At 46.0% G+C, this 27,886-nt stretch overlaps 1 protein-coding gene across 1 annotated transcript; it reads left to right on the top strand.

Annotated features, from left to right (window-relative positions):
* Positions 1-27,845, top strand: LOC147604666 (ARM repeat superfamily protein). Its single transcript, XM_086794953.1, has 34 exons — positions 1-179; positions 407-558; positions 15,599-15,660; positions 15,913-16,005; positions 16,118-16,289; positions 16,474-16,589; positions 16,685-16,771; positions 16,864-16,980; positions 17,214-17,277; positions 17,415-17,557; positions 17,964-18,011; positions 18,132-18,200; positions 18,359-18,434; positions 18,785-18,915; positions 19,004-19,057; positions 22,857-22,926; positions 23,061-23,125; positions 23,286-23,347; positions 23,604-23,727; positions 23,819-23,876; positions 24,032-24,144; positions 24,240-24,317; positions 24,683-24,745; positions 25,007-25,102; positions 25,198-25,307; positions 25,385-25,574; positions 25,656-25,770; positions 25,854-25,966; positions 26,339-26,419; positions 26,500-26,565; positions 26,682-26,843; positions 27,209-27,265; positions 27,377-27,457; positions 27,676-27,845. Exons 2-34 carry the CDS (start codon positions 447-449, stop codon positions 27,724-27,726), a joined length of 3,099 nt encoding a protein of 1,032 aa, XP_086651079.1. The 5' UTR covers positions 1-179; positions 407-446; the 3' UTR covers positions 27,727-27,845.
* Positions 27,846-27,886: the final 41 nt, after the last annotated feature.

The following is a 27,886-nucleotide window of genomic DNA, read 5'->3' as shown; positions in this document are numbered from 1 at the left end:
AGCCGCCCAGTGTGTAAACCTAGTGGCGCCGTTTTGAGAAAATGCGTCTTTCCAGAAGAGCGCGCGCGCGCGCCATCTGAGAGCTTTACAAGACTAGTGGGCTGCTACTCAACGCATGCCCGTTACTGTTTCGGGCACATTGGCGCTTCCACATTCAGAGAGAATTCCAGCTCACAAAGGTCCTCTGATACAACTTACTTGATCCGATCCAGTATGTATCTCTGTTGAGATCAGTGGTGTCTCTATCTTTCTGTGCTTTTTTTGGTGGTTTCGGCTTCTGTTCATGATCCATGTTGCACCCACATGGGTCCTACGTAGCATCCATGTGAAGACACGGCATTTTGGGTCCTCGTATCCGTTAAGATTGTCAGCTTGTTTCTTTCCTAATTGGGAAGGTTTTATGCAGGCCCCTTTTTCACATTGAGAGGTTTCTTCATATTAGTGGAATGGAAGGCGGGCAGGTCTGGTTGCTTAACTGTCTCAATGCCACTTTGGATGTTGATCCAGGGACTTGGAAAACGGCAGAGGATGCTTTAAATACAGCCTCTAGTCAACCAGGTTCTTGTTTTCAGCTTGTTTCTCATGCATATGTTTGGAGACTTCTGCTTTTTATGCTTAAACTGTGGTGATCATGGAGCTTCTTGATGTAGGGCCGTGTTTGTGAAAAAAAATCAGACCTTATCTTCACTTTCTTGGACTAAAGATAGGTAGCTGATGCTTAATGCGCACCACCCCCGCCCGCCCCCCCCAATTGAACGAAGTTGAGCTCATCATGTTCATGACGTGCATTGTAAAGCTGCTCCCTAGGACCAAGGTGTTAACCCACAATCTAGAGACTCCTTTTGTAACAGCTTTTGAGTTTGCTTTCATGCTTCTCACTTTTGGGATTTTTCTTTTAAAAAACCTATAACCTTATGCCACTTGCCAGTTTTATTGATAAAATCTGCCTTTTTCTTTGGATGTTGCCTTTGTCATGTTTGGTGACATCCTTATGGCTTTTGAAAGTATCATACTTACCCTCATGAAAGGATAAACATCTTACCTTTGCACTTTTCCGTAGTTGCAAAGCGGAATAATCTTGTTGTTCATCTCTAGTTAGGAAGAAGAGTTGTATAAATACTTCTTGGCAATATAAATATTTCAAGGGGGGTTGGCCCATTTTAGGCCAATGTGGTATCACTGTGCCACATATCTCTTTAAAGCGTTGTGATAATTGGTTGTGGTCAACTTAATAAGTGTTTAATTTCATTATTAGTTAAGTGTGCAAGCCCCCTGCTCTTGCCACATGTAGTTTCCATGAGTTAGTGTAGGCTCACGACCACTCTTGCCTTCAGATACAAGTGCCACTGGATTGGCTAAAAAATCTTCTCTATATCTGATTGTTGGACAACAGCAAAATATGCCTCAAATTGGTGAATTCCAAAATGTAAAGCAGTAGGGTCAATCAAGCGTACTATCATACCTACTAAATGTAACCTTTCCGGGGTGTAGCATGGTGGTTGCTCGGCACTCTAAAGTGGTGGTTCTTCTTCGGACAATAGGTATGGATTCCTCGACACTCATGACACCATTTTAAATAGACTCGAATGTAAGCAGAACACATTGACAAGAAGACAGAATACTGGAAACACTACTCTTATTGCTTTCAAGAAGTTGTTACAAGTTTCTCATTGCATCGTGCATACCCAACAGTGGTTACAACGAGATGGACAACACACTGGACGGAATGACATGACTCAATGAACAAGATGAGATGACAATGATGACTTGAAGCATGGGATGAGGAATCATTTTAATGCTTCTTGTGGAGGCGGTGGAGTCGGTGGTATCTCCTATCTTTGGTAGATGTCCATCAGGGTGACATTGTGGTGCCTTCAATGTTGGTGCGTGCACGCACCTCCCATGTAATGTTGGTGGTGTACTTCAGGAGATCCGTTGTTGCTAGATGGTTCAGTTGGGATGGTCTAGTTGGGATGGTCTAGTTGGTTCGATTGTCGAGAGACGGTCCAATGTGGGTACCCTTGGTGGCTACAAGTGGCTCACCACTAGAGTGCTCACTGTCCTTGGTGAAGAAGATAGAGAGAAAAAAAAAGAATAGAACCAATGAAATGTTGTGAATTGATAAAACTTGTACAGAATGAAAATAAGCACTATATTGCTAATACATCATGAAAGATGGTATGTACAATGAGAGGAAAATTAAAGTCCCTCAGCATGTTGGAGGCAAACTCCGAGTGCTAATTGACAAGCTTTGTACCCTAGTGATTGAGAGGTTTGAGAACTAGTGACAAGGTTGAAGGGACTGAAGAGGCCAAAGAGGTTGTTGGCAAAGATCATTTAGGTCCGTTCGTTGGGCTCGTAAAGAGACGAGGTATGTGTTCTGCCGTGCGATCTGATCACGCAACGCAAGCATCTCTTCTATGTTGTGGAAAGATGATGTGCGGAGGTGGGTGAGCTTCGACTCTGCTTCGTGAAGGTAGTGCTAAAGAGTGGAGACTTGAGTTTGGAGACCTTGTATAGTGTCCTCGGCCTATTGAGTGCAGCCCCTTTGGTTTTCGGGTATCACAAGGTAGCTCAAAGAAGTAGTATGTGAGGTAGGTGGAGTAAATGAGAAGATCAACGGCAAGAGATTATCGAAACCTCAGACTATGTGGCGAGCTTGACGAGGAGGAGACAAAGGCAGTGTAAGGTCTCCATAGACCACACCCAAGGATTATCTGATAGAACCATGAGGACTAGAGTTAAACCAACAAACTTGAGAAACCGTAGTGAGGTTTCCATAGACCCTACATTGTCATGACATCGTACGTGTCGCATGAGTGATGGATTGTGGCTAGCGACTCACCACTTAATTGTAGGTTCAGTGCCTTGAACCGCCCCAGAGCTTGACGTCTAATTACCACGAGCTTGAATGGTAGTGATGGTCCCAACCTAGCGTCCCATACCACTAGGCCAAACCTCTCACCTTGTAGCTACAGGGCCACGAGATCTTGCATGCTTCTTTGGTAGCCCCAGGCCACCACATAACTACTTGACCTCTTATGTCTAATAAGTGATCCCAAGGTCACTTATATAGTAATAACTCTCCTTTTTTTTTTTCAATTGGCCTTTGGCCCAAGATCCTCCCATAGTTACCAAATTTCACCGTTCGTAGACAGCTGCCTGTAGTTGCTTATTTATCCACTTGTAGGCGATGCTGTTGAGGAAGCACCAGGGGGGGTTTGAACCCCGAACCTCTTGGTCCTAGGCAAACACCTTCACCATTTGAGCTATCACCTCATTGGCAATAACCCGGCTTTTATTGGCCCTTGCTTTATTTATTAGATTTCTTGCTTTATTTATAAGCTTTTAGCCATTATTAGCCCTAGGCTATTAATTATAAGCTCCATGCAAAGTCAAAGATGAAAGATACCATCATGTTCACACTTGAATCCTCTGTCCTTGCTTCCGTAGTTAGTGGAATTGGTTGGTTGTCTCTAAGCCATTTGGAAACCTTGGCCTAGGCATCCTAGATTATGATCATCACCACAAGGCTGCCTAACTTGACATTTCGTCTTGTGTTAACTCAACACCCAACAAGATTGCGTGCCACTTGCCACTCAGTGTGGTCATCCAGATAACATGAAGGGTTCATGGTGAAACTCGGTATGATCTCTTCACTGTTTTAAAAAGAACTATCCACTCATGTGGAAGAGTAAGAGCATGCAACAAAACTAGATTTCGTCAAAGACCTCGAAAAATTAAAAATTATTAATTAGGGGTTTTAGAAAAAAGTACTTGAAAATAAGCGTCATGACTTAGGGTTTGTGAAGTTGAGACTATTGGGCCATTCTTGGACTTGCCAATGTGTGGGATTGCAAACTTGAATCCCACTTAGCTAAAGCCTATTGACACCACTTGACAACCCCATGGTCATTGTTTGGCCAAGACATGGAGCACCAATCAAGCTTGGGCTGGACGCTATCCTCCCTCAGGGGATCTTGGATAATGCACTCTATGTTTATCTTCCAGCCTTACTGCCAATGGCGGGTCAAATCCTAGCCATTTCGGTGGCTTCACTTGGTCAAAGTCATCATTGCCGACCGTCTCCACGTTATCGCTAGGTTCACAAATTACTGTTCACTGACTCCATATAGATCCGGTGCACACGAAATCGTGCATGCTAACTTGGAGAAAAGCAGTGGCAAAAAGGTAACACGTTATAGGCTGGAAAGAAGTGAAAGGTTAGGACAAAAGCTTTTAGGGTGGATGAGAGGGTTGAAGTGAGGTATGCAGCATTTGGAGACCTAAGGCGTAGTGATGTTGCACATCAAGCATGTGGAGCTTGCAAGTATAGGCAAATAAGAATAGCAAGGCTGAATTTATAGTGGATGGATTTAAAAAGCTTGCTTTAATTTTGTGCTTTTTCAAAAAGCTAAGTAAAAGCCCCCCACTTTTAGGCTTTAGCACAAGTGTCACCAATTGGCCGACCGTTTGGTCCATCTCCAGTTTTGTGTCTCGTTCACTTGAGGCCAGGCCGGTGTCTCATGTGAAGAGGCTAGTATTTTTGCTTAACATGGACGCGAGCCAGACTGGTGCCACCCGTGTGTTAGCAGGATGGTGTCGTATGGACGGGAGCCAGACTGGTGCCACCCGTGTATGACCTGGATTGTGTTCTATCCATGGGATTGTCACGCCATGGAAGAGCCAGTATTTGTGCCGTGTCTTGCCTATGGGACTGCCACTCCATAGGAAGGCTCATGCCTGGAACTGTGTTTTACCTATGGGACTGTCACTCCATAGGAAGACCAAGATTTATGTTTTATGTCGTGCCATTTTTGTGTCCGACGGATATTTTGTACTTGTTCCATGAACGGGAGATATGTCTATGATACTATTTGCACATGCACTCATGTTTTGCATGTTTGAAACTGTTTTCGCATGACTTGTATTTTTGTGTTTGCCTGTTTGATGTGCCACTTACTGAGTGGGGACGCTTGCCAGTGAGTCGTGAAGTTTGCTCTGTCTTCTGATGAGTTTTGTTGCGTGTGAACAGGTGGTAAGTGTATTGCACTTGTTGGTTTAATAGTTTTAATTCTAACCTTTCATTTTATAAGGTTGTAAGTTCACATTTCATTTAAAAGTGGGCACCCATTAGGGGCACCCACATATGGGCCAAGGTGGGGAGCCACACTTAGTCCCTTAAGTGTGTGGGGGTGGGTGCATGGCCACCTACCCACACCAAACCATGAAGCTGGCCGCCCCCATGCAAACGTGGGGGGCCGGCCAGCTGTGGTCGTTTAACTCCTCTCCAATCTCTACAAAGGAGAGCGACCACCCCACTCGTGGAAGGACAGAACCGGCGATCGTTTCCATCTCTTCAGGCTGCTCCTTCTCGTTGGCTCTCAGGCGGCTGCGTCTCTTCAGGCGACTGCGTCTCTCGCTCCCACTCGCAGCCACAGGCGGTTGTGCGCCTCCATCCCCTCAGGCTGCTTCTCCTCGTTGGCTCTCAGGCGGCTGCAGCCAGGCGATTCCACCATCTCCTCAGGCTATGCCATCTCCACCACCTCAGCAGACGTTTGTGCGCCTCCCTCTGTCCAGCAGGCTGCGCTTGTTCACCAGCAGGCTGCAGCCAGGTGTTCCCTTTCCTCTCCAGCAGGCAGCTGCTCCTCCACGCCTCTTTAGGCTGCGCCACCTTCTCCTCTTCAGCTGGCGGCTGTGCTCATACAGCCAGGCGTTACCTCTCCAAAGGCGGCTGCTCTCCTCATCCTCCCCTTGCAGGCAGCTACGCCTCCTCCTCCACAGCAGGCGGCTGTGCTCCTTTGCAGGCGGATTGCGCCTCCCTTCCATAGGTGGCATCTCCCTTCTTCAGATGGCTACGCAGGCTGCTCTCCTCATTCTCCTCGACAGGCTGCTGCGCCTTGGTGTCCCTCTCAAGTAGCTGCACACAAACACCTCGGGTATTAGACTTCCATTTGCGAGCTACAAGTAAGTGAATTCAAAATTAAGTAAAGAACTTTGTTGTAAATCTGATAAAGGATTCTCTCTACCGCTAACACCCCTTTGGTAGTCCAAGCTTTTTCAGCCACGGCCCAAAGGTGCCGAGATCGGGAGAGCCAGGCGTTAGTACGGGAGCGCCTGTTTGTGCGTGGTCCTGGAACACCAGTGGGGCGCTCTCCGCAGAGTCCAGTGAAGGCACAGGACCGTAGAGACTGGACCACTCAAGTGGTCGCTCTCCTTCGAACATCTACTTCGAGCCTCTTGTTTGGTACTGTATTCATTTGTACATGGACATCATCTGGTTCATTGAACCCATGGAGCATTGTATTTGTTAATTACTCCCAATAATATATCATATATTGAGGGGGGGGGGTCGGCCCGTTCCGGCCCCAGTGCTGGTGTCCATCTATTTCATTTCAATTTGCAGTTGTTATTAAGTTGTCCATTTCAAATTGTGATATTAAGTTGTGCTATTACGTGTGTGGGTGTCCAACGGAGTCTATTCCCACTTGACGGGATCGGTTTCAACAAGAAAAAGCTAACATGCTTTTTGTTAAAAAAACTCCAGACCTACTAATATTCATGCCCTCTCTTGCTTTTTATAGGCGCACAACTGCCCGCTGTCGTGAGCCAAATTGTTCTCACTGTCTGCATGCTGCCCAGTCGACTGCCCTATTTCTGCACAAGGCTCTGTTGTGTTGACACCCTATGTGCACAATGCTGGCTGCCATATCTGTGCTGCATTATACACTGCTGTGAGCATAAGCAAATTACTGGTCTGGCTGCCCTGTGCAAACAAGGGCGTTGCCCAGCCTTTTGCACCACCCGGAGCATAGCCAACATGGCCAACTTGGGTACCCCACGCAACGACACATGGCATGCCTGAACCTGGCCAACTTTTTTTTTTCCCGAGAAAAAGATCCTTCTATTAGTTAATAAAAACAGCCACATGTGCACAAAGCAGGGGGGTGCTGGAGCTAGGCGAGGCAGGGGCGCACAGGTGAAAGAGGAGGGGTGGGCAGGATCAGACACATGGGGGGAGCTTCAGCTTCGCTCAGCTACCCACAATGCCTTCTGACATCATTGCTGAACCTGGCTGCCTTGTAGTGAGCTGTTCTCAACTTGGCCACAAGTGGCCTGACAAAGCCCCGGGCTGCCCTCTTGTTAGTTGGCGTATCCTGGCCGCCTAGGGGCTAGCCTAGCCTAGCCTAGCCGCTAACGGGCTGCACCTTTCGCCCTCTTCTGGGCAGGCCCTTCCAGGCCACCTAGGGCTGAGGTTTTACCCTCACAACCATGCCTTTCAAAGCCCCTTATCCCTTTGTGCTTACTTGCCACATGCACACCTTCTCTACTCTGTCTCCGGTTGCCAACATCAGGGCAAAATCGGGGAGCAAAAGCTTCTTGATCGCATCATGACACATGCACGGAGAAGATGAAAGAAAACCCGCACATATGGTGCTTTTTCCCCTTTCCTCACTTTTTGCACATTCATGCAAAGCTTTCATGGCTTCCACACCATGGGTAACCTGGTAAAGCACTAGCTTGTGCTTTTCTGTGATAACCCCTCAATCTTGACATCCACGGGTTCTATCCTTGTCAGATTCAACTCTAATACCAATGTAAGGTCTCCACGGACTACACCCAAGGATTATCTGACATAGAACCATGAGGATTAGGTTTAAACCAACTAACTTGAAAAATCCTAGCTTAAACCATTGGAGGTGGTCTCTTGGATTGGTGCTGAGGGCAAGCTTTGGCAAGGTGGCCCATCTACCTTCAAATGAAACACAACATTGGCCGGAAAAGCTTAAGTACTCCACTCGCTAAATGATAGTCTCCTTGAAGGAAAGGAATAGATATGACATGGGGCACTCTCTCCGGCGAGGCAATACAAATGTGTAGGGATGGAATCCCGGCCGCCCGTGCTAGGGATGAAGTGGCTGTTTGGGGGAGCGGGTCCATCACTCTCCCAATAGCTCCACCGATCACTGGGAGAAGAGGAAGGTATTCCTTCCTGAGGCCTCGGAAGTAGACTATCACAAGAAAGCCAGAAACGCTAACCAGAGGGTCGAAGCCGTGTTGCCACCGCGCAAAGAAGGCTTGGGCCGTACGTAGTGCAAGGAGGCTCATCTACATGACTTGATCTGATGTTACTGGCGAGTCTAACATAACCTGATAGTAGCCATGTCCCAAAGGATAAATGTTTGTGATCTTTGCAGTTCCACCAAGGAGGCTACCTTGCGGAAGATCTCTGATTTGTTTGCACGTAGGGTGGCTACCGACAATCTTGCATACAGAGTGGAGGCCTCTAGAGATGCAACAGTTGGAGCGAGAAGCTAAATGTCCGCTTCAGAGAAAGACAAGCAATTTACGGCGGCCTCAGTCGGGGGTGACGGAGCCGTTGCTATGGAGTCCTCCTGAGGGTGAAGACCAGAGGATGCCGAGACTTACCGAATGATAAAAACCCAAGAGTGGAAGACGTTGCCGGACGAAGATGGAAAGGACGGCGAAAAACTGGAGGAAGACGGGGAAGCGGTGAGGTTGGGGAGAGCGAGGAGGAAGAGGGAGGGGAAGGGGAAGGATTACAACGAGAAAAAAGGGAGAGGGGGGTTAGAGGCACGGACTGAGGCAGAAGGGGAAGGCACATATGCAGGGGGGGACGTAGAGGGGAGAAGAAAGGGAAGGGGTGGGGTGCGGGCGGCGGGACAGAGAGGGAAGGTGCAAGCGCGAAACAGGAGGGCAGGGCAAGAGCGGGGGGCTGCCAACGAAGAAAGGGGTGGGGGGTGGTTGTTGGCGGGCGAAGGAGGGGTGCTAGGGTTAGGCGAGGCAGGGGGGGTTGCGCACAAAGCAAGGGGGTGTTGGAGCCAGGTGAGGTAGGGGCACACAGGCGAAAGAGGAGGGGTGGGCAGGATCAGACGCACGAGGGGGAGTTTCAGCTTCACTCGGCTACCCACAATGCCTTCTGACATCATTACTGAACCTGGCCGCCTTGTAGTGAGCTGTTCTCAACTTGGCCACAAGTGGCCCGACAAAGCCCCAGGCTGCCCTCTTTAGTTGGCGTATCCTGGCCGCCTTGGGGCTAGCCTAGCCTAGCCGCTAATGGGCTGCACCTTTCGCCCTCTTTTGGGCAGGCCCTTCCAAGCCACCTAGGGCTGAGGTTTTACCCTCACAACCATGCCTTCCAAAGCCCCTTCTCCCTTTGTGCTTACTTGCCACATGCACACCTTCTCTTGCTCCGTCTCTATTTACCAACATCAGGGCAAAATCGGGAGCAAAAGCTTCTTGATCGCATCATGACACATGCACCGAGAAGATGAAAGAAAACCCGCACATATGGTGCTTTTTCTCCTTTCCTTGCTTTTTTGCACATTCATGCAAAGCTTTCATGGCTTCCACACCATGGGTAACGTGGTAAAGCACTAGCTTGTGCTTTTCAGTGACAACCCCTCAATCTTGACATCCACGGGTTCTATCCTTGTCAAATTCAGCTTTGATACCAATGTAAGGTCTCCACAGACCACACCCAAGGATTATCTAACATAGAACCATGAGGATTAGGCTTAAACCAATTAACCTAAGAAATTCTAGCTTAAACCATTGGAGGTGGTCTCCTGGACTGGCGTTGAGGGCAAGCTTTGGCAAGGTGGCCCATTTGCCTGCAAATGAAACACTGGCCGGGAAAGCCTAAGTACTCCACTCGCTAAATGATGTTGTCTCCTTGAAGGCAAGGAATAGATATGACATGGGGCACTCTCCGACGAGGCAATACAAATGTGTAGGCATGGAATCCCGGCCGCCCGTGCTAGGGACGAAGTGGCTGTTGGGGGGGGGAGGGTTTCCATTACTCTCCCAATGGCTCCACTGATCACCGGGAGAAGACGAAGGTATTCCTTAATGAGGCGTGGGAAGCAGACTGTCATAGGAAAGCAAGAAACGCTAACCAAGAGGGTCGGATGTGGGGTCAAAGCCGTGCTGCCACCGTGCAAAGAAGGCTTGGGCCGTAGGCAGTGCAATGGGGCTCAGCTACATGACTCGATCTGACGTTATTGGTGGCGAGTTTAACTTAACCTGATAGTAGCCATTCCCGAGAGGATGAATGTTTGTGATCTTTGCAGGTCCACCAAGGAGGCTACCTTGCAGAAGATCTTTGAGTTGTCCGCACGCAGGGCGGCTATTGACAATCTTGCATACAGAGTGGAGGCCTCTAGGGATGCAACAGTCGTAGCGAGAAGTTGTATGTCCGCTTCAGAAAAAGACAAGCAAGTTATGGCGGCCTCAGTCCGGGGTGACAGAGCCGCTGCCATGGAGTCCTCTTGAGGGTGAAGACCAGAAGAGGCCGAGACTTGCCAAATGATAAAAACCCAAGAGTGGAAGATGCTGTTGGACGAAGATGGAAAGGACGGCGAAAAACTGGAGGAAGATGGGGAAGCGGTGAGGCTGGGGAGAGCGAGGAGGAAGAGGGAGGGGAAGGGCAAGGATCACAATCCATAAAAAAGGAAAATAAATTTGGGCTCCTCTTTGTACATTTCACAAGGTACAGCTCTGATACCAACATAACATGCAGGAGCTCCTTTTGATCTTTACATGTGAGTATGAAGGAGAACTAGTGCGTAAACTTGCAAGAGAGAAAGATAGAAAGAGAGAGAGAGGTACACCGTACATGAGATGGGGTCCCAAATACCCATTGAAGGGCTTTTTTTCCGAAGGAGTATTTGCTTTGTTTACTGCAGAAATGAATCAAAATACGATGGGGGTGAATTTGCCCTAGTAAAGGACCGACCTGAATTGTGTTTTCTCCTTACAAGCCACAGTTCAGCGGCCAGAGAACAAATGACTAGATCCTCAGATCCAATGACATTTTACTGTGGATTTCCTCCTTGCAGGCTGCTGTTATGGCTGCTAGAGGTCAGCACTCCGTAGATTTGAAGATGGGGAAGAGGGGGGGCTCGACTACCCTTTATATATGGGCATGACACCCAGCCGTGTAGGCCGACTGGTCTAGAGTACCATAGGCTTGGCGACTTATAGCCGTGGAGCCTTTAACCCCTTTTGGCTGGCTGACTGGGGCACTTGGTCCCCTAAGCCCTTGGGCTAGTGTGGGCTGCCCATTGGCTGCTTACAGTCCTTGGCCCTTGGATCGGGTCCATCAAATCTTGCCCATATTTCCATATATTATGCTTCTTGTGGTTGCTGCTAGTACCTTGAACCGAGGGTTCACAGGCAACTATGATCCATGCCTTCACACCTAGGCCCCATTGCTTTGTCTAGCTCCCACTTGTCTGGTCGCAGTTGTTCGCTGTTACATGCACCGAGGTTGATTGTGGTAACGCTGAACACCGCCTTTATACCGTTATGTGGTGAGAATCTTTAGCATCAACTTTAGAGAGTAGGGAGAGAAGAGAACGAGAATGTTGAAGACGACATAGTATTGGGTCCCAATACCCATTGAAGGGCCGCCCCTGTAAGCAGGAGTATTTGCCTATATTATTCTTTGGAGAAATGCTGTACAATGCTGAGTACAAGTGATATGAATGCCCAACGCAAGGATGAGGAAGACCGTACGTTGGCTGAGTATCCACCTAGTCTGAGGCTCTGCTGAATACTCTTTTGGCCACTAATGCAAGTCTAGATAGCTGTAGGACTGCACATATGCTGGCTGAATGTGTGGAGGAGCTTCCTTTTTACCTGGAGTTGATAGGATGCTGAGCTGTTTTGTTGACTTTTGCTGGATACCTGAATGAATTTGTGTGGGACTGAGGCCATGCTTTTATATGACCTCTTGGATGCAGTCGGCTGCTGCAAATGAATAGTCGGCCTGCAGAAATGTCTCCCACGACTAGCTAATTCCAATCGTCTGGTTTAAATCCCGAGTCGGCTGCAGAATATTCTCACGACTGGCTAAACTGCCTAGTTGGCTGCTGATACACCTGGTGGCTGCCCATCTTATGCTGGTCGGGTTGTAGGCTTGGTTGGTTGCTGGCCGACTGGCCACATAAGCCACCAAGGGGCTTGGCCGGCTGCTTGTCAAGGGCATGGTTGCCCTTTGCAAGGCTAGCCCATGTTGGGCTGCCTTGGGGCTGGCCCCTTCTATGTGATAATGTCCTACAAATGCTTAACATGCAACTAAGGCTACGGTAGACACCGAAATGCTTCTGAATGATGTTTTCTCCAAGTGGGTTAAGAGGACTGGCATCTGATTGACCTCTAGACTGACCTACGTAGCTCATGCTTGACTGTCCTTTGGACTGAGGGCTCACAATGGGGTCACAACATATGACAAATAATCCTAAAAAAGGTTCTACTTTTGTATAAATGCTACATTGATGATCATGCCAATGTGTCACTGTGTACCCCAGTGCAGGGTGCACGTGACATTTGCACCATCGCCTGTAGTTGATGTCAACAATGTGTTCAATTTCATGCGTTGGTGTTTGCACCTTTTGTTGTCATCTCTGTCCTCTGTGTCCCAAGGTATTGCACCAACCCAAAGTAGTAGCTCAGCAGGAGCAAGCCCTAGGTCTACAACAACTTGCAAAAATTGACATTAAAAAAAAGAAAAAAAGAAAAAAGGTAAAAATATGTGGGGCTTTTCAAGAATCTACCATTTGAAGTGCTCCTTCTAAAATCAAGAAGTAAAATTTGGGGATTTTTTACAAATCTTGCTTAATCAAAGCATTAATCTTAAATCCCCCAACATTTTTCAAAATTGAGAGCATATATCAAGCATTGGAGTGTTGCTATAGCATCATTTTCATAAAGGCCTAATTTTTGGGAAACCTTGTTTTTTTGGAAACCTTGATTTTTCTCCAGGGATGAGATGAAAAATCTACTTTATGTAATGATTCAACCTTTGAGCCACCAAATGAGGAGGCCAAGTTGGTATCAAGGGGGGGTGATGTGATACAGTGCACAAATGTGTGTTTCCATGTGTGTGTAGAATTTCTATGTTTTTTCATGTCAAGATAGGTGTTTGTGTTTTGTATGTTAGACCAAGTTGTGTTTTGTGTTCTAGATCAAGTGTTAATCATGGTTGTAACCACCTCTGGCACCTTATGATATAGGCCATGTGGATTGTGTGTGATGCGGTTGGTCCTTCTTTTTGATTGTTAGCTCCACCCAAGGTGCACCACTGTAGGCATGTGAACAGGACTACGGGTCTTGATTTATCCTTGAAATAGCAAGAGATGAAGTAGTGTGTCTTTGTGAACTACTTCTTAGAGGGGTATCAAATAATATCTAGGTATGTGTGTGCTTGACATAAGTAATGATGTCACTGAGGCAACCTTAGTAACCTTTAAAGTTGCATGTACTTCATTGAAGAAATCAATCAATATTTACATCATTGAGTTGTGTACTTCTCTGTCTCTCTAAGAGCTTTGTTCTCTCTCTAACTCTCTCTCTTTCATTGTTTGCTACCATATATCTCTTTGATTCTCCATGGCTGAGCTCTTTACTTGCAGCTCCATGAAATTCAACAAAAACGCTCAACAAAACGGGGCCACTGCAGGTCCATATCAGGTCGAAATCAATCCACAGCAGCGTTTATGCAAAAACGCACATCATCTTAGCTTGAAGGAGAAAAACGCAAGGCTTAGGAGATGTTAGGAGAAAGTAAGAAGTTTCATATCTTGTACTGGAGGAGGGATTGTGGAGCCGCTTGGCAATTTATCCCACATGCGCGCGTTTGAGACTGGAGCTTAGGATATAAAGGACAAATTGTGACCACACCATTCTCACAAACGAGTCGTGGTGCTCTCTCTCCTCTCCTCACAATGAAGCGCGTGGGCGGGCTGGCGGGCAGGCATGCGTGCCTGACCTCTACTATGTAAAAAATGGTGTGAAGGGCTGATTTGCAGGCTGACTGGGTGTCTTGCATGCATCTTGGTCAGTATACAATCAGGTTTGCAGCAATAGGCATTATGGGAATGGAGAAAATCATCAAATTGAAGCCTCATGTATCAAATTGGAGTTTCTACAGTGCCATGGAAGGTCCAAGCATGTGCATCGGGTCATTGCCTTCTGCAACCAAATCTGCATCGGCACTGGCATGGCAACGTCACCGAAAGAGACTACTCTTCAGTGACATACGCCCGAGGGGAAGTTTTTAAACTTCCAAAATCTTTTTGTAGTTCCTATTTATGTTTTGAATCATGGGTTCTGTGCTTGGGAAGTCCCTCAAAATCTGAATATTTTGTGTTTCTTTTTGTAATGCTTCATCATTCCCTCTTTACCCTGTTGGGGGGTTGTTTTTGTATGCTGATGTAGGCTGTCTTTGTCTCTTGAGGTAGGATTTGACCTCTGAATCGTTTGCATTGAGCCATGCTTTTATGCCTCTGAGCCATGCTCTTGAGCCTTTGAGTCAGTAGCGGGGAACATGTCTTGTTTCTTTGCTAGTGTTGGTGTATAGAGACTATTGAAGGTTTCTATGTTGTGAGTAGTCTCTAGGTCAAAAGATTGCCTTGATGCCTATCAAAGCATGTATTTGGGTGGTTCTATTAAAAAATGGAGTTATCATTCTCTCTTGAGCTTTGTCACCTCTCTCTCTCTCTCTCTCTCTCCCATCTATAGGCCTACCTGGCAGACCACCCTCCAGAGGAGTCACCGTGGACAGAGCCATTGCCATCTGTAGAGTGAGACGCCATGACCACGAGGATCGTGTCCATGACTCCCTCACCATTGGCAGATTCGAGCCATCATTGCCCGCCACCGGAGGAGTTTACCGTGACGATTCAGCGGTTCCGCTTTCAGCTCTTAGCTCTCTTAGGATGTTTCTATTTTCATTCTTTCTTTCAGATTTGTTATGATGAGACATCATCATCATCAGTTGTACCTTGTTTTGGTCTCATGGGCCATTTCAGCCTTTAGGAGATGTTAATATATCTTTCTTTCTTTCTTTCTTTCTCTCTCCCCACACACAGTCACCATGGCTATCTTCCATCCACCATAGTCATGGCTTGATCCTTCATCCCTCTTTGTGCACATGCTCCATCATGGCACCGTGAATGCTAACAAATGATTGGTGTCCAGCCTCAGGTGTGCACTTGTCCTATACAGTCATGTCCATGTGGCATCCAAGTGCAGAATGCACATGACATTGGACTGGCCCATGGCCAGTGCAAGGCTGCCAACCAGCTCCCGACATGCTTAACTAAAGGGTTTGTTAGATAGGTTGCGACAGCCCTTATCATAATCTCCAGTCTCAGATTATTTCGCAGAAGCCCAACAGTAAGTGGCTTGAATTCGAAGCAGTCTTCTCTTCTTGTAATTAGCCAGAGAAACTCCTTGTGCAAAATATTTTCAGTCCATTCCCTGTAATCATACATAACACTTTTTATTGCAATCTCTTCTTGACACTTTTTATTGCAATCTCTTCTTGAAGAGGGTTATTTTTTTGTGCAGTTACGTTATTACAACCATACCTTCTGTATATAGTCACTATTTATTGGCTATTTGGAGTTATTTTTATTGTGACAAGGGCACGTGGACTGTTCACGCCCTTGGGCTGTTTTGAAGCTGTATATGTCGGATTTGGATTGTGAAGTGTTTTACTGGTAAAGGATTGTTGGTGTACAGGACATGATTTCATAATGCTTACAAAGCAGTTTGTTTGTGTCCAAAGGTTACGGAGTTGCACTTTCCAAGCTCGTTTTGGATAAAGCTCTACCATTGGGGCTACGACAGATATCCTTTTTGACTACATGCTCAGTCACCTTGCAAGGTCTTACAATTTCTTTGTGCTATTGGTGCTGCTAAGCTCCAGGTGAGCCATTTTTGATAAGTGAAATTGGTGATGCGAGATGAACAAAAGCTGGGTTACAGTGCCGAGCTGTGTGCTGACCTAGTTCCCGTCTTTCTTTTGTAAGGCTTGCATAGTATTTATTCTCTATGTTGTAAGCTTTGTGCTGGTCTAGTTGCCCTTAATTTATTTTGCACCTAGCTGCAGTTGTGTTGAAGCAGTATGTAAAGCAACACTGGCAGGAAGGAGAGGACAAGTATAGGCCTCCCACTGTTCCATCTGAAGACAAGGTGGGGAATGTGGCCGGATGAGATTACTGGTATGATATGCCTGTTTGTCTCAAGGGAAATCAAGGATTGAAGGTTGTTTAACTCTGGTTTTCTGTCTGCTGTGAATTTGTAGATGGTCATTCGCAGCCTTCTCCTGCAAGTGCTAGATGATTCTCACGGGAAGATTAGAACTGCTGTAGGTATGGCAATTGCATCAATTGCGAGCTGCGACTGGCCAGAGGAGTGGCCGGATCTGATGGAGTTTTTGCTAAGATATATTAATGATGAGACGGATACAAATAAAGGTAGTCTCCTGGGTTTGAATGATTACTTGATCCCCTCTCCCTGCCACCAACCACCAACTCCAACTCCAACTCCAACTCCAACTCCAACTCCAACTCCAACCCCAGCTCCAGCTCCACACCCCCACCCCCATGCCAACCACTCTTCAAAAGGATCTAAGTTGTAAGTGGTTTTGATTTTCTACAGTGAATGGAGCTCTGAAGTGCCTTGCGCTATTTTCGGGAGATCTCGACGACATTCATATACCTCAGCTTGTGCCCATCCTTTTCCCATCCTTGTATACCATAGTCTCTTCACCCCATGTAAGTGAATGTGAGATTGGTGCCTTCCATGTAGGAGAGTGTTGCACCGACAAACAATTGAAGTCATTTTTTGTCACCTTTGATTTATGATGTAGGCTTACGGACCATCCATACGCCGCCGGGCTCTCATCATACTTCATGGTTGCATATCCACCCTTGGTGTTATGACTGGTATCTATCAGGTAAGTGTTCACTGGTTTTATTTTTGCGTTTTTTTTGGTAAATGCTTTATGGAACAATTTGAACTCGTGAATGTGTACTGGATTGTCCATAGTCTGAGACCAAAGCCCTAGTGTCACCAATGCTGAAGGCATGGATGGAGCAGTTCGCACTTGTTTTGTCCCCTCCTGTTCCTCAAGGAAATCCTGATGATTGGGGCCTCAGAATGGAGGTCAGCAATGGAGCCTTGTTTTCATGAGTAAAGCACAAAGTTTTAGTACGGGTCTTTACATACATCTCCCCTGCCCATCAAGTGGGTGTTGGTTGGACTGGGGAGAATTTGCTGCCCATAAAGCGATGGGCGGGTAAGATCTTTCCTTTTTACGCATGGGGGTTATGCCTGGAAAGACCATAACATTATCAGGGCAGTACATGGGGTGCCTGACTTTTCGTCATGTTTTGTAGGCCCTCAAGACACTGATGCAGCTGGTTCTGAATTTCCCCAAACTTGTTCTTACTGAGTTTTCTGGTCAGGTTTTTGCTCATATTTTCATCAAGTTGGCTTCTTATTTATATGCCTTTCTGGTCACCCTTCATGGGCTTTGTCTGAGTATGTTGGACTCCAACACCCCAAGCACTGAAGCTTTGATTCTCTGTTTTGCCCAGTGATTCTCTCTCCACTGTGGCAGACTTTTGTCTCTTGTCTTGAGGTGTACGAGTCAGCATGCATCCAAGGACTACAAGACTCGTTTTCAGAGTTAGCAGATTCTGATGGAAACGAACAGAGTTTGGAATCTTTTTCTGTACAGGTGACTTATCACCACGTGCACATGTGGGTGCATGCATATGCACATGCACATTCGGACACACAAGCTTGCACACACACACACACACACAAAATAAAAATAATAACAATAATAATATGAAATAAACAAATATACATACATGCATACATACACATAATAATAATAATAATAATAAATAAATAAATTATATATATATATATATATATATATATATATATATGTATATGTATATGTATATGTATATGTATATGTATATATATATATATATATATATGACACGTGTATTTATGTAGTGTGTACGTGAATTCTCTCTCTCATTTTTTGGCACTCAATGCATGTGAAGTGTTATGTGGAGAATGAATCACACAATTCTTGTAACCCAAATTTCCTTGTATGATGTTTGTTGCAGCTTCTTGAACTTCTGCTGACAATAGTCGGTCATCCACGATACAGTAAGGTATAACTTAGTCAACCTTTTGTGTGACAACCTTTAGTATTGTATTTGGCTTGATTGCCTATTGTTAATGGTTTGAATCACTAAAAATCATGAACGTTCATCATATGGTGGTTTCCATAGGTCACTGAAAACCATTTAGGTGATCTGGCTTACTATTCAATCGGCTATATGCAGATGACAAGTGAGCAGGTAAAGTATAGCCTTTTGCTTCGAGTGTGCTGCACATACCGTGCTTCTTTGTCCATCAAAGGGATTGAAGGAGGAGCATTAAACTCAATCCTTTTTTGTTAGTCTTCAAAGCTTAACACTACTGGATTGTCTTTTTTTAAATGCTTATTATTCCCCAGGTAGAAGCATGGTCTTCAGATCCAAATGAGTTTATTGCTGATGAAGATGATGTAATATGCAGTTGCCGTGTGTCAGGTAGTACCTCTATCTTTCTACAAACCCCCCTCCCCCACACAAACACGCACCCCAAACAAAATTTACATACATACATGCATACATATATGCATACATACATACATGCATAATACATACGTACATACCTACATACGTACATACCTACATACGTAAAACACATACTTAATATACATACGTACATACATACAAGACATACATAATGTACATAACATACATATGTACATACAGAACATACATACATACATTCATTTAAGGTTTCTCATACATATGTATATACATGTGAGGTGTCTTTTGCGTCTGGACAAATGAGTGGTTTAATAAAGTCATGCTATGTTGGTCTTGTATTGAAGGAATCTTGCTTCTAGAGGAGCTGGTGACAACCTATGAGGTGGTTGCCATTCAGTCAATTGTGCAATCTGTCGAAAGGCGGATTTCTGAAGCAGCACAATTGAGAGCTGTTGGGAGGGCCGAATGGTGGAAGGCATGCTCTTTCTGGATTACATAAACAATGTCGTAGATGCCATTGCATTCAATGTCATTGCAGCAAAACTTGCATTTATTTCTTGCAGGTTCGGGAAGCTGCAATCCTGGCTGTTGGTACAATAGCTGAATCAATTATCGAGGTACTGTACTGACTTGATTTCACCTTTTCATCTTAGCTTCTTTTTAAACGAAAAATAGGATCTGCAAATGGCTGGCTGTCTAGAATAATGGTTTTGTAAGCTCAAAATGGCCTGGCCCATATGCTAAAATAGCAGATGCAGAAGAGGCAAGAGACTTTTGATGGCATGAAGAGAGTCTGTGGAGCCCAAGTTTCCAACCTTTTTGACCTGTTTTGATGTGGCTGTGGACCGGGTGCTGACCTCCAGACTTGAACGGGGCACTTACAAGATCGACTCCAGTGGGGTCTTTTTGGGGACATTTGATGACATGGATACTGTGGGCAAGGGTAAAGCAAGTTTAGCAGTGAGGGATTAGGCACACAAGGGTGCGGGTTCCATAGTCAGACACAATTTGTTAAGGCAAGAGAGAGCATGTTCAATGGTGGAGGATTATTGTGCAAAATTGCAGGTCCTTTGCTAAGTGATGGAGTATATATGTATGTGTTGTTAGAAGTCATCTCCTGTCTAGATTTATACACCAGGGCCTTTGTTGTGGGTGTGCCCGCCCTTATCAGGTGTTTTATCATTTTTCCTCACTCCTCGTATTTTTCCCCTATTCTTTCCCATTTTTTCTGTGGCTTGGGAGGCAGCCCTGAGGTTGCTGGAAGACCAGTAGCTGGCCGACTGCCCATACATCAGTCGTGGACCCTTGTGATGCTGGCCGACTAGATGCAGGCAGTCGTGGGCATTATCAGCTGCTGGCCGACTGTTGCTACAGTCGTGGAGGGACTTTTCAGCAGGCCGACTGCCTATCTGGGGGCATATAAATAGGCCCCCAGCCCCCATACCATATTTGTATCATATTCGGGATCTTCTTGTGTATATCAGAGCAGAGTTACACGCCTACATCTCTCTCTCTCTTGTGCTGTTTTTCTGCCTGCGTTTTTTGCTCGTGTTCCCAGATCTGGTCATCATCTCCGCTGCGTATTCTGACATGGTATCAGAGCCCTAGGCTCTAGATAGGTCTTGGGATTTGTGTGAGCAAGAGGGGGACTGTTTTGTGGCTGATTGGTGGACTGTTTTGGGCTGATCGGGAAGAGAAGGTGCAAGAGGAAGGCTGGCTGATTTGCTGGACAGCGACTTGCAGGTTTTAGTTCTTCTTTGTTCCCACCCACCCACCCTTTTTATTGTACATCCTTGCTATGGCAGATCTGTTTGAGATGGCCGAGAGACATGTGAAGATCCCGACACTCCCCACGTTCTCGGTGGACCGTCGGTTGGACGGGAGCAACTACGGCATATGGAAGGTGATGATGGAATCTGTTCTGGAGTCTTACGACCTCGCCGATTTCGTCGTTGGTGTTCCACGGCCGGAAGTAGAGGAAGGGGAGTTACTGTTGATCGGAAAGGACCATCACGTGGGAGGAGCTTGTGCCCATGGTCCTGGACCAGGAGGAACGATTCATGAACCCTCCTCAGGGTGGAGGTTCGGAGGCCTTTACTGGCCAACGGTCGAAAGGCCGTAACTCGGGCAAAGGAAGGCTTCATTGGAGAAGTCTTTTGAGAAGAAGTCCGACGCTGACCGCGAGAAGCTGAAGGCAGAGAGGACCTGTAATGATTATGGCGAGAAAGGCCACTACTGGAAGCAGTGTCCCAAGCGGAAGACCGAGAAGGATGAAGACTCCTCAGCAGCAATCATGAAGACTCCGGCTTTTGTGCACCTGGAGGTGATGGACACCGGTGCTTCATTTTCTTCAGGTAAGGAGGAGATTGGAGGACTCTCCGCAACGGATACTTGGGAGTGGATTCTCGATAGTGGTGCTTCCAGGCACACGACTCCTTCCCGTTTCGGTTTACAGGATCTCTGCAGGCTTTTTGGTCATATTCTTACTGGTGATACATCCACTATCCCAGTTCACAGTGAGAGCAGGATGGAGATAGTTCCCGATGGCAGAGGGGGGAAGCATTCCTCCCAGGTGTTGTATGTTTCGGCACTTGGTTTTCATCTGTTGTCAGTGCATCAGGTTTGCAAGACTGGCGTACGGGTGGAGTTTGATGAGCATTTTGTTGCTCTCCGGGACAAAGAAACAGGCCAAGTGGTTTGGGAAGGTGGAGTGGAGAATGGACTTTACAGGCTTTCAGCACTCTCTCTCCCAGGTCCTCAGGTTTGTGATGAGTGGCAGTCTGGTAATGGCCACTCAAGTGTGGATACGTTGCAGGTGCGGGCTTTCCGAGACCAGGTGGTGGATAGCTTGCCAGTAGATGGCAGCAGTTGGCAGGAACTTTCCAGTACTGATGTTGGTGGTTCTTGTGTTCGTGAGTTAGAGGAAACTGAACAGGTCACTTATGCTCTGATGTCTCGTCGTGTTCAGGACAATGAACCTCCGGTAGTTGAGGATGTTCTTTCCACGGGGACCTTTTGGAAAGCCAGGCAGGTGGCAGGTGCTTACTTGCAGAAGGAGGTGGTTTCTCCAGGCTTTGTGGTTCCGGATTCAGAGGGGGTGGTTGACAGGTTTCAGAAGGCCTTGCGTGGTCTTCAGAAGGTTTCCAGGATTTGTTTGTGCACCGTAACAGGTGTTGATCCTTGTGAGCAGTGTGATGTCTCTGTGACTCAGAAGCTGTATGGTTCATTGATCTGGTTGATGGACACCAGATTGGACGGGAGCTTCCTGATAAGGCAGTTGAGCTCATGGTTGCAGATGTCTCTTTGGGAGGCAGGATTGCGTTTCCTATGGTTTCTGCGGCATGCGAAGGATCATGGACTCTTGTACACAGGTGGGGGATTGCTGGATGGAATCCGACTCCACGGTTGGAGTGACTCGGTTTGGGGAGGAGATCCGGACACGAGGAGATCTACTTATGGCCCAGGAGCAGTTTTACAAAGCAGCAGGAGGTTACACTGTAGGTTTGGGCTTCCACCGGAGGAACCCATGGTCATCCAGAGGCACTTTGTTCGTGAACAAATCGTTGTTGATGACATCTTGCTAGAGTTCTGTTCGACAGAGGACAGTACGGTGGACCTCTTCATGAAGTCGCTCTCTCAGGATTCGCTCAGGCGGCATCCCAGCTCCCAGTGGTTGGTTTCACAGCTAGGAGCTGAGAGGGGGTGTTAGAAGTCATCTCCTGTCTAGATTTATACACCAGGGCCTTTGTTGTGGGTGTGCCCGCCCTTATCAGGTGTTTTATCATTTTTCCTCACTCCCCGTATTTTTCCCCTATTTTTTCCCATTTTTTCTGTGGCTTGGGAGGCAGCCTTGAGGCGGCTGGAGGACCAGTAGCTGGCCGACTGCCCATACATCAGTCGTGGACCCTTGTGATGCTGGCCGACTAGATGCAAGCAGTCGTGGGCATTATCAGCTGCTGGCCGACTGTTGCTACAGTCGTGGAGGGACTTTTCAGCAGGCCGACTGCCTATCTGGGGGCATATAAATGGGCCCCCAGCCCCCATACCATATTTGTATCATATTCGGGATCTTCTTGTGTATATCAGAGCAGAGTTACACGCCTACATCTCTCTCTCTCTTGTGCTGTTTTTCTGCCTGCGTTTTTTGCTCTTGTGTTCCTAGATCTGGTCATCATCTCCGCTGCGTATTCTGACATGTGTATGCTTATGCATGCATACTGCATGTCCTATACATAGCTTGGTAATGTGGAACTTGGTTGCTAACAGCTACGTGGTTCGAATATGGCGTTGTGGAAGGAAATTGTGTAGTGCAACATGTAGGTTCATGGCCCTGCCTGTCCAATGGATGGGTTGGATGTATGTAATTTAGTTTTGGCATTTTGCTACACAAAGTTGTTATAATTCATGCCTCAACAGGTGAACACAGCATCTGTTTTCAATGTGGAGGGATTTCTGGACAATATATTGCTGGAGGACCTCAATCCAGGTGCAAGCTTGTTTTATTTAAGTTATAGTAGGTTTTATATGGTCTTTACAGACAGGTGCCCCATAGTTGTCTGTAAAGATCCCTAGTATATAAAAGTTTGTTTATTTGTAATAGTAGGCTTGACCAATTTGCAGCTGGGATGGAATGCCCGTTTCTGTATGGGCGTGCTTTATGGGTGGCTGCCAAGCTCTCTTCTCGTGTGAGTCTTCAATCTGACTCTCTCACAGCCATGTGTTCTTAAGAGAGAATCGAGATCAGAAGCATGAGATTTTTCCACGCTTTTTTAATGCCATATATGCCTATGATCTTGGAGGAAAGTTGAGGCAGGTTTTATTGAGCGGACCTTTGTATTGACATAGATTGATGCGAGAAGGTGCGAGGAGTTCCTTAATGCTGCTGTAGGAGGTCTGGGACATAGCATGTAAGACTTGAGTTTATCCCTTTTTCGAATCAAAAGCATGTTGATGTGTGAGCATGAACTATCTATTGCTGAAATTGAGGGGGGTTACAGACATACACCCCTGCCTATTGCAGGGGCCCAGCTCGACTGTCCATGCTAGGGAACCCCCCCCCCCCCCCCCCCCCCTCTTCTCCCAGCCGGTTGAAGTTCTGCCCACTGCCGTTGGAACGGTGGCTCTTTTTTCTGGAAAGAGCCTGATAATTCTTGTTGGCTGCAGCCCTGCACTGATAAAGGTGAGTGCATGCCGTGCACTCTTGGAATTGCTCCCGATGTCTAAAATCCAGGTCCTTCAAACACGTATGGAGACTGTTTTGACAGCCCTTTGCACTTTGATGCAAGAGGTATGTGGCCTTATAGAGCTTTGTTTTGTCCCCTTACCATGAGTACTGCCATATTGTGCATGCTGAGATTTTTGGTGTGTAATCTATACAGGCATCAGATGAGACCTTGCATCTGGCTTTGGAGACTTTACAAGTTGCCATCAAGGCAGGTATATGGGACATCTGCCATTGCCTTGTTGCAGAGCATATATTTGCAAGCTGCTTATCAAATTTTTCTTTCTGAATGGTCCTCACATGTAACCTTAAGTATGTCCTGTATGTGCAAACTGTGACATGAACCATAAGTTGTTTTGTGGTTGAGCAGATCCGCAAACCTCATGGGTGATGGAGTCCAAGATTTCTCCTCTTGTACTCAATGTTTGGTGGCATTATATCTCTGATCCATTTGTAAGCATCGATGCAATGGAGGTTCTGGAGGTATGACTGTGAAGCTGGGCAGCTCTTTCTTGGGATCTATAGGCTTTTAGGTGCATGCCAATTCTCACATTAACAGCTGTACTGTGTCGTTACAGGCACTGAAGGATACACCAGGATGCCTAGAGCCTTTGGTATCGAGGGTGCTTCCATTTGTGGGTCCTGTTCTTGCTAATGTGAGCTGAATTCTGCTTTGCATGCACATGTGCACAAATACACACACACAGCATGCACACACTTTGTCAGTCCTGTCCTTGCTAATGTGAGCTGAATTCCACTTTGTGTGCACAAGGACATTCACAGTCACACACACACACACACACACACACACACAGCACGCACACACTTTTGTCAGTCATGTCTTTGGTAGTGTGAACGGAATTCTACTTTATGCGCACATGGACAGTAACACTCACAGGCGCACACAACAGCTACAACAGCATGACTGGTTGCTTGATTCCTTTTCAATTAAGGTTGTTACATATATAAATTGATCTTAGTTTCACTAGTGCAAGTTATTCATTCAAGGCTTGACTTGCAGCCCTCGGATGAGGTAACTGGTTTGGTGGCAGGGGCACTCGATCTCCTGACTATTTTACTCAAGGTAAAATATTATCATCTTAGTTGGTGCCCCCTTATCTGAGTGGCTACCACGCTGCCTAGCAGGGGGTGTGATTTCGAACTCACTCCTTATATATATTATTTTATATATATATATATATATATATATATATATATATATATATATATATAGAGAGAGAGAGAGAGAGAGAGAGAGAGAGAGAGAGAGAGAGAAGTATTTATCTTAACTAAATAAAGCATCTCATTGTTGTCCTGGCTTGTCGTTGTGCCTTATTGTGCACAGAAATCAAGTACAGAAATTGTGCAAGCCATATACAATGTTGCCTTCTATCCGTTGATTGGGCTGGTCCTCCAGAGTGATGACCACAGTGAACTCCAAGTAGGATCTCACTACTAGGATTGTTTTCCTATCAACTCAGTGATATCTAGTCAAGATGCTAGTTTATCTTGATAATGGGTTTTTCTTTCCTCTAGAATGCCACAGAATGTCTAGCAGCTTTTGTGCAAGAAGGCGGGGAATCCCTTCTGAGTTGGAGCAGGGATTCAGGTAGCACCATGAGGATGCTCTTAGATGCTGCTGCAAGGTAAAGAATGGTTTCAGAGGTCAGTAGCACCATCAATGGCTAGCTTCTGGCACTTACATCCTTGGCTACTTTTGCAGGCTTCTGAATCCAGAGCTGGACAGCTCATCATCCCTGTTTGTCGAACGGTTCATCACGCAGTTGATACAGAAGTTTCCGGCACACATGGCCCCCCATCTCAAAGACCTGGTAGCTGCGCTTGTGCAGCGCATGGATACTTGCGAAATAATGGGGCTCAGAAACTCTCTGATTCTCGTCTTTGCCAGGCTGGTACGAAAAAGTCGTGCTTTCTGTTCTTATACATATTCAGCTGCTGAAGTGATAATCTAACTAGAGTTAGGTTTTACACAGGTGCACATGAGCGTTCCAGATGTCGGACAGCTTCTCAACTTGCTTCTTTTCACTCCTGCAAAGGGCTTTCCTAACTCTCTTGTATATGTGATGTCGGAGTGGACCAAGCAGCAAGGTGCGAGCTTTGTGTTTGTCTTGGAATGTAGTATAGAAACACTTCAGGATGGTGGTCATCTCATTTGTGCAACTTGATCCCAGGAGAGATGCAGGGTGCTTACCAGATAAAAGTGACTACCACTGCTCTTGCTTTGATATTAGCTTCAAGACATCCAGAGCTTTCCAAAATCCATGTGCAAGGCCAGCTTGTCCAGGTGAGGGGAAGAAATAGGCCTTTTCAGTTGTACAAGCATTTTGTTAGAGTTCTTAACGTATCCAAGCAGGGCTTAAAGGGTGCTTCCTGTATCTTATGTGAAAGCACAAAGCTTAAGACTGAATACACAACCAAACCCTGCCCTCAGTGGCAGCCCATCCAAGTCATTCCCTGTTGGGTATGGGTGCTCGACCTTGCCTGCCCAACTCCCTGCTGGATTGCATGGGCAGGGAAGGTTGTGTATCTGGCCTTTGACAGACATGTAGCTGAGATGGCAAGCAAACCAATGGGGCTTTTCTCATTCACAATCAATAAACTGCAACTTCTTGAGTTCAAAATTAGGAAAGCTTTCCTAAGAGGCATTTGCTTTCAGTCGACAGTGAGTGGGATTGTCACACGATCACGGGCCAAAGGAATGCCCGAACGATGGACTTCAGTGCCTCTCCCTGTTAAGGTTAGCTTTTAACTTGCTAGAGATTAAGTGCCATTAACTAAGGAAAGTACTGAGGAGAGTCTTGAATCTTGAATGTGCAGTTGTTATCATTGTTAATAAATGTCTTAGCAGAGATGCAAGATCAAGGGGCTGCAGGCATAAATGAGGTAGCTTTTTATACAAACTTTAATACCTGAATGAATTATACATTTAAAATTTCTGCTATTTTTACTTTTCTTTTTTTGGTGGTTTTGCATGTCCTTGCCATGTGGGATATCTTCAGGATGATAGCTGGGAGGAGGTTGAGGATGAAGAAGAAGATGGTTATGATGAGAATGAAAATGATGTGAGCCAAGGAACTCTTGGTAGGACCATCAGTGCTAAGCAGAATGGCAAATCTGTGTTCCAGCCTCTTGAAGAAATGAAGCATCTTTTGACAGATGAGGTTTGTGTGCATGCACATGTGTATGTGTGCACGTGCGCGAGTGCACACGTGCACGGATTATTATTATTATTTTCATTAGGATGAGTGGGTCCTGCCCCCACCCCTTTTTCTAGTTGCACATGGGAATTTCACCCGGCTACAACACACCCATTCTACTACCCATACACACCCATACCAGGGCTTTGAACAGCATGATTGCTTGGGTAGGGTGTTTCATGATGAAACAAGGATCCATTGGCATAGATGTCCCCAAGAGGATTTGAACTCACAACCTCCATATTGAAAGTTGAAAATCTTATCCACTAGGCTACTTCCCTTGGGGACATGCATTTTAATTCATGTAATTGATTTTGTTGTTTTTGAAGGTTGAAAAAGGAGATTACAAGGAGGATCCGTGTGCCGCCACAGATCCCATTAATCAGGTAAATGTTGGGAGGAAAAAAGTGATTGTAAAAAGCTTATTTAACCAGTTTTTAGTGGTATATGGGGTTCAAATCTGTAATGAATATGACGTGTTTCCAAATGTTGTGCAGTTAAATCTTGTTTCCTATTTGTCTGAGTTCCTCAAGAAGCTTGCTGCTGATGATCATAATTATTTTAGTCTACTATGTCAGGTAAACCCTAAACTCTATACTCTAATCCGTAAACGGTATACCCTAAATCCCATTCATTGCAATGCATTTGTAGCGTAAATGTAAAAGTATCGGCTTTCAATTAATCAGTGTGAATGTAGCATTAAACCCTATATCCTAAATCCCATTCAGTGCAACGTATTTGTAGTGTGAATGTAAAAGTATCAACCTTCAATTAATCACAGTTTATGTTGTGACAGGCGCTGTCGGATAAGGAGAAGACCATAGTGCAAGGTGCCTTGGCAAGTTAGCAGAAATTCGGCTCAAGACACCATTATCATTAAAGTGACACTGCTCACCAAAATAGGTCAAGGAGAGGTGTGTAAGAGCTTGTAAAATATGCTTTCAATAAAGCATCCTCATTTTTCCAGAGTGGTGCACATTTTGTATGGCAGTGTCTCGGCAGTGTTG

This window comes from Cibotium barometz, chromosome 61 (assembly GCF_041138505.1).
Source record: "Cibotium barometz isolate CiBa-2024 chromosome 61, ASM4113850v1, whole genome shotgun sequence".
Taxonomy (NCBI): Eukaryota; Viridiplantae; Streptophyta; class Polypodiopsida; order Cyatheales; family Cibotiaceae; genus Cibotium; species Cibotium barometz.
The sequence above is the reverse complement of the archived record's forward strand: the minus strand, read 5'-3'. Positions and strand labels throughout refer to the sequence as shown.

Excerpts from the sequence above, each read along its gene's own strand:
- LOC147604666 (XM_086794953.1), top strand. The coding sequence starts at position 447 with ATGGAAGGCGGGCAGGTCTGGTTGCTTAACTGTCTCAATGCCACTTTG. Across the intron at positions 15,661-15,912 it reads TACCATTGGGGCTACGACAG|CTAGCTGCAGTTGTGTTGAA; the intron begins ATATCCTTTTTG and ends TTTATTTTGCAC. Across the intron at positions 25,103-25,197 it reads ATGACCACAGTGAACTCCAA|AATGCCACAGAATGTCTAGC; the intron begins GTAGGATCTCAC and ends TCTTTCCTCTAG.